General features: G+C 34.1%; 1 protein-coding gene across 1 annotated transcript; it reads right to left on the bottom strand.

The window, feature by feature from the left end:
- Positions 1–82: 82 nt before the first annotated feature.
- LOC128985175 (charged multivesicular body protein 1b) lies at positions 83–4743 on the bottom strand. Its single transcript, XM_054404557.1, has 4 exons — positions 4689–4743; positions 2805–3070; positions 2248–2468; positions 83–874 (listed from the first exon to the last, which is right to left on the bottom strand). Exons 1-4 carry the CDS (start codon positions 4741–4743, stop codon positions 760–762), a joined length of 657 nt encoding a protein of 218 aa, XP_054260532.1. The 3' UTR covers positions 83–759.
- Positions 4744–6106: the final 1363 nt, after the last annotated feature.

The following is a 6106-nucleotide window of genomic DNA, read 5'->3' as shown; positions in this document are numbered from 1 at the left end:
TTAAATAACACCATAATTAAACTCCCACGTCTTACTGGCTTAGTCAAGGAAAAACTCAAAAAGTTAATAAAAACTTCTCAACTTAATATAAAAATGTATAATTTACAGGTTTAGCATTCACATTTTGTACAATAATAGATTAAACAGACAGAGTGGCTTTAGATGACTTAGCATTGTAACTAACCAATGTTTAAGGCATAATTTTCAGGAAAAGTGTAATAAAGGTAACAACTAAAGCGTTGTAACATTAACTTAACGTTGGAAGTATATGGAAAAAGAACAAAAATATTTATCACATTAATAGGTCCATTCATTACTAGAAAGGTAATCGATTTTCACAAGATAAAAAACTTTCAATGTTCAAAAATCAGTTCTAATACATGCTTTCAAATTATAAATTAGAATACAACAAATTAAAACTTGATTTTTTGACATAATACATAGGCTTTAAATAAAAAAATAAATTTATTCTCCAATTTTGTGTAGATCACCTTTACAATACTCTGTTAAAAAAAAAAACTAAATAAAATCGAGGGGAAGCGATCCCATCCCCTCCACCTCACCATAAATTTGAAACGACAGCCAACAACTCACAGCTGGTACATAAAACTAAAAAAGTGGTGATGGAACCTTACCCCAATTAGGAAAATTTAACTTTGATTTTATGGAGCAAATAACAACACAATAACCTCAAGACATACTTGTTCTAAGAGCAGTGGATTAGATTATTCATATTGACATTCTCGGTTAGTCTCGAGACTATTCTGCCTGTCGTAGTCTTGCAAGACGTTGTGTAAGTTCGTCTTGTTCCTGTGACACTTGGGTTGACGTCCCAACACTTCCAGCCTGAGGCAGTTCTAGGTTCAAATCCAGACTGAAACGGATTTTGCATTTTAGACATAGATTTATTGATCTGTATGTTTACCTGAATTGCACCTATTTAAATCAGTAATTAGTCATAAAGCAAAAACTTAGGCTAAATAATTTAAATATGCCTATTTATATACAGTACTGGTACATAACTTCATGATTTAAAATTTAAAGTAATTCAATAATTTGCACTGAACTCTCATAGCCACAAAATAACCAGACTAACAAAAACAACCAAGAAAGACGATAATCTCGTCATGACTGCAGAAGATGTTCATGATGTTGAAGACGTGATCACAGAGGATTTTCATGATTTTATGGTAACCTTGTTTTATGTTCACGATTTCGCTGTGAACGTGGAAGATGACATTGATTTTACTGTGACCACAGAAGACATTCACGATTTCTCTGTGAATGCTTAAATTAGTTCATAATTTTGCCTTGGCCAAGAAAATTAATTCCATTTTGTAGCCCGTAGTATAAACCTAATTACATACCGCCAAGAAAATGTTTTAACAGTTGTATTTTTCATGCACTAACAGATTTTCATGAGCGTTTACACAAGCAAACAGAGTTATGTTGCTGGGTGTTTCACTCTTTAAAATTTGTTTTAGATTCACGTTTCAACAAAATTGCAGTAAAATCAGGGTTTCCCAACAAAATTTCAAAATTTATTCATAATTCCTGGTCTATGGCTATTCTGATGTTTATTCTGTCTGTAGTATCACTTATTTTGACTGATAAACGTCGAGAGATAACTCATAAGGACAAATATCATCAATGACTCACTAAAAATTAAAGGTATAAGCCTTAGTAGATATAATAGAACTGCAAGCAAAATTGTTGTGAAAGTCCATGGAAAAAACCAAATAATACCTTTAAATTGCCTCAATATCTACCTGTATGCAAATTCAACTAGGCGGCAAATCTTTGACTTCTGATCAAACTAGACAGTACAACCACGTGTTAACTTATCAGCAGTTTTAGATTGAAATTAATCTAAAAAACACACATACTCATCTTCTATAATAATAAGTTTGTTTCGCTTTAGCTTTGTATAAGTAAGTTGGTCACTATTACTTGACTTGAGACGACAGAGTGAGCTGTAGTAAATTAAGTTACTTGTTCTGTAAGAGAAGCTAACTTTTAAACAAGTAAAACTGATACGATGACTTACAGTAAGCAATAGCGACTTTTATATCACAACAATTATCTCAGTAACTGAAGTCAAAGGAAAAAATTAAATTTTATTATGTCGCACACTATAAATCGCTCATTAAACTTTATTAATATTTTTTTTGTGACATCCGATTCACACATATGGTATGTCTAATCTTGTATCTAAAAGTAAATGTGTAATAGTCATCCCACACATACCCAGCTTCATCAGCCACCTCTTGCATGAGAGAGTCGACGTCGTTCTGAGGCACGGAGGTGGTAACTGTTTGGCTCATGGTGTTCTCCATGTAAGAACTTTGGACGTCCAAGTCCTCAAACTGATTCTCAAACTTGTCCATCAGTCCAGATATTTTCTCAAGATTCATCGACTTCATAGCAGCATCCATGGCCTTCACCACTCCAGCCATTGATTGTGTCACCTACAATTGATTCAGACAACAAATTGTGGATCTTCCGTTCTCTATTTTGTTGAGCAATGCAAGAATGCATAAAAGTTTATATTTCATATTTTGTTACTGTATAGCCTATGTTTAGAGAATTAGTTTAAAATGTATATACTACTGGAAAAGCCATAAATAATAGATATATATTTTATTTTGTCTAGTTTAAATTACAAAAGGTATCAACAATGAATACAAACCCTCTAAGAATAGAAGCTGGTTAAAATAGACCTACAGCCAACGCTCGCAACTGAATAGTGTTGTTCTTGTATATTTACGCCAACGCTCGGGAAGGGTTAAGTCACAGAAACATACCTTTCTAGTTGTAAGTGCAGTTTGTACTCTGCTGGCCACAGCGTCTACTCTTGCGCTCATTCGCAGATAGTTAACGGACTGGTTCTTCTGCCTGATGGCGTTTTCAGCATGGATTCGGGCTACCTCCATGTTACCCTTCTGTATAGCTTTTTTTGTCTTGGCTTTTTCAGCCTTCTCTTCTTTCTCACACCGTTTAGAATTGCGCTCAAGCTCTTTGACTGCAAACTTGAGATTAAACAAGTGATATGTGCTAGTGTTAAGGATTCAATAGTCAAAACTTGTTTAAGTAGGTACCGTAGCCTACACTTGCTAGTTTTCAAACCCGATCATGATAGAAAATGTAAATTGCTCTTGCAGTTTTCATCGTGCATCCACAACATGACAACACATTGAAAAATTTAAGTTTATATTAATTGCAATGTTTACATCTATGATAAGTTTGGTGCGATCTATTCACTCAATTATACATATATGTGTTTTATGTTTAAAATGAGCTGACAAACAAAATTTATAACAAAATATTGCAAACAAAATCCACTTACTTGTGATTGGAAAATAATGTGATCGCAAGGTAGAATAGGCCAAAACGCACATAATAATCTAATGAGTGACTTATCACATCCCACATAAACTAGGCCTAGGTAAGTTGGTTACAAAAAATGTAGCTGAAGAGACACGAACAAACAATTGTTAATAGGCTAACTTACCCAACACCCACAGCGTTCTTCTGTTGCAAAAAATAGCTGTAAGTTAAGAATTGTATGTAATGCCCAATACCGAGCCCATTGCAAACCATTGTTCAAACTGTGTGGTGCAATGACTATTGTTAATAATTACATTTTACAGAGCCTAGTAGCAATCAAAGATAATGAGAGTGTATTTCTGACAAACAGCGACATACATATATGTATAATACAAGGAATAGAAATAACTTTCACATGAACAGATCTAGGTTAAGTTTGGTCTTGAATTGTTATCCTGTTTCAGGTATGAAATTTTTCAATCGCCTCCCAAAACACCTGTAAAAAACCTGTGTAAAACTAAGTTTGTAAAAACAATAAAATCATGGCTTTTGTCAAACCCTCTGTATAGCTTGGATGAGTTTTATGAAGCAGATCTCTCTAGCATGATTAAAGAAAGATTTAACACAAGTAATGTATAGCTTGGTAAGATGCACGGTTTGCTGCTTTGCAGATGATGTTTGCTTTGAACTCTTGATTTTATTTTGTTTGCTTGCATGTCGCTTTTTATTAGGCTATTTGATGTTTGATTTGTGCATGTTGAATTGTAATGCTTGATATGACTTAGCCTATTGTGCAGTTTGTATTTAATGGCCAAATAAAATGATTTAAATGATTCAACACAAAAACGCATCTGACTTAATATAATCAGGGAACGGACTCAACAATTTAGAAAATTATGAAGGCCTGTACACTTTTTGTAAAGCAAAATAGACATGTTTGTGCGGTTTTCAGTTGTTCCCACGGTCGCAGAAGACTTTTACTTAAGTCTCGGGGACCGCAGGCTATGCTCCTCCCCATATCCAGTCCCCTCCTAGTCGAATCTGAGGGTTCCACTGTACACCCACGACATCCTAAATAGTGAGTAGGCCTAGGTGATCAGCAACAGTCAGGTGGTAGGGGTACAGTTTCTTAACTGCGCTATGCTAATATAGATTGAAACTATTGAATTGAAAATATTGATTTATAATTGTTTCTTTTAAAAATATCTGTTGTAAAATGAAACTGTCATAACCTAACCTAACTAAACAAACTTGCTGATAGTGAAAAAATCGCATGAAGGTTACTAATCGAATCTATGGTTTCGATATTGGCATAGCCCAGTTTCGATCAATATTAGCATAGCCCATTTAAGGAACTGTACCCAGTGGTAGTTCATGCTCATGCAGGTTCAAGGCGTAAAGAGGTTCGTAGCACATCTTCTGATGTGAGGGATTGTGTTGTAGAACAGATAAAATGGCTGCACTTTAATTTATGTCCTACACTCATGCGAATGAAAATATTGATCGATATATATATTAATCGATAAGTTATATCGTTTGGTTAGTTAGGTAAGGTTACCTAACCTAACTAACCAAACGATATATCTGTTAAAATTGAATCAACTATTCTTTAATAACACTCACACAATAATAACTTTTATTTACTTATAATCATAACAAAACTAGATATATAACATATGATTTTATAAAACAGGTAATAAGTAAATTGGATGATGTTGTAACTCCAACAATATCGACTGAAACAATCGAATAATCGATATTTTCATTCGAATGAGTGTAGGACGTAAAGTAAAGTGCAGCCGATCAAATTCCAGAGCAAAACAGTTTCCAAGCCGAGCAGGTTGACAAGCTAGTGGGCTGAGGAGGATGAATGATGTGGTATGGTGCATCAACCAAAGAGTTCCCTATTTCTAATTTCTAGTGCCAGAGGGCACTTTATAAATCCACATTATGAGCTTTAATGAGTTTTTGAGTTAACTACCTCCTATAGGCCTAGGCCTAATTTAATACTTTAACGTTTTTCATTTAAATGGCAACCAATAAGAATTAAGGCTACTCTGTAACTTAGTTATGTGTAACTTGTATGTCATGGAGTGTTCAGTTAATTAAATAACAATAATCTTAGGACATGATAAAAGGATACTTTCCATGGCTGCTGACATCTTGAATTTAACAAAAATGCAGCACAAAATATATTTTAAACAAGCACACAAACACTACTTATGCCAAGTCTAGAAACAACTTATTGTGAACACTTGGTGAAAGTTTGAAGGCATAAAGTACTAAAATAATAAGTGAGATGAATATTACAGAAAACAATCTATTAATTGCACAAGGTTGACAATGGCAATATTTCAATTGGCAGTCTGCAGTGACAGCAACAGCAAATGACTCATATTGACTCACTCCACTCCACTCAGTCACTCCAATTAACTAGAACTACACTCAGTAGTGCCCTTGAAGCATAGATTATATTTTTAAAGCAATTAGTGAAACAAATTACTCTAAATACCTATTTGAAAATCTGTTTCGATTTGGGTTTTTCTATTTTTCGCCCATTTTAACATAAGTTTTATCTTGAGGAGTATGTTTTATCATAGATACTTGTGTTGGTTAGTCTATGGTTTTATCTCATGGTGGAAGTTTTATCTATGGTTTTATATCAAAACGGACTATTCTTTTGCCGTACAAAAATCCAAAATGCTTTGCAAAGCTGCATGGTGCAGAGCTGAGACAACCCTTCTTGCTAGAACCACTAAACCATGAATAAGTGAACTTG

The sequence above is a fragment of the Macrosteles quadrilineatus genome, unplaced genomic scaffold, assembly GCF_028750875.1.
Source record: "Macrosteles quadrilineatus isolate MER2022 unplaced genomic scaffold, UCM_ALF_1.0 Scaffold_2__2_contigs__length_208266976, whole genome shotgun sequence".
NCBI classification, from domain to species: Eukaryota; Metazoa; Arthropoda; class Insecta; order Hemiptera; family Cicadellidae; genus Macrosteles; species Macrosteles quadrilineatus.
Note: the sequence above shows the minus strand (reverse complement) of the source record. Positions and strands in the feature narration are given on the sequence as shown.

Excerpts from the sequence above, each read along its gene's own strand:
- LOC128985175 (XM_054404557.1), bottom strand. The coding sequence starts at position 4,743 with ATGTGCTACGAACCTCTTTACGCCTTGAACCTGCATGAGCATGAACTA. Across the intron at positions 3,071-4,688 it reads TGAGCATGAACTACCACTGG|GAATCCTTAACACTAGCACA; the intron begins GTACAGTTCCTT and ends GTTTTGACTATT. Across the intron at positions 875-2,247 it reads GAGGTGGCTGATGAAGCTGG|TCTGGATTTGAACCTAGAAC; the intron begins GTATGTGTGGGA and ends AATCCGTTTCAG.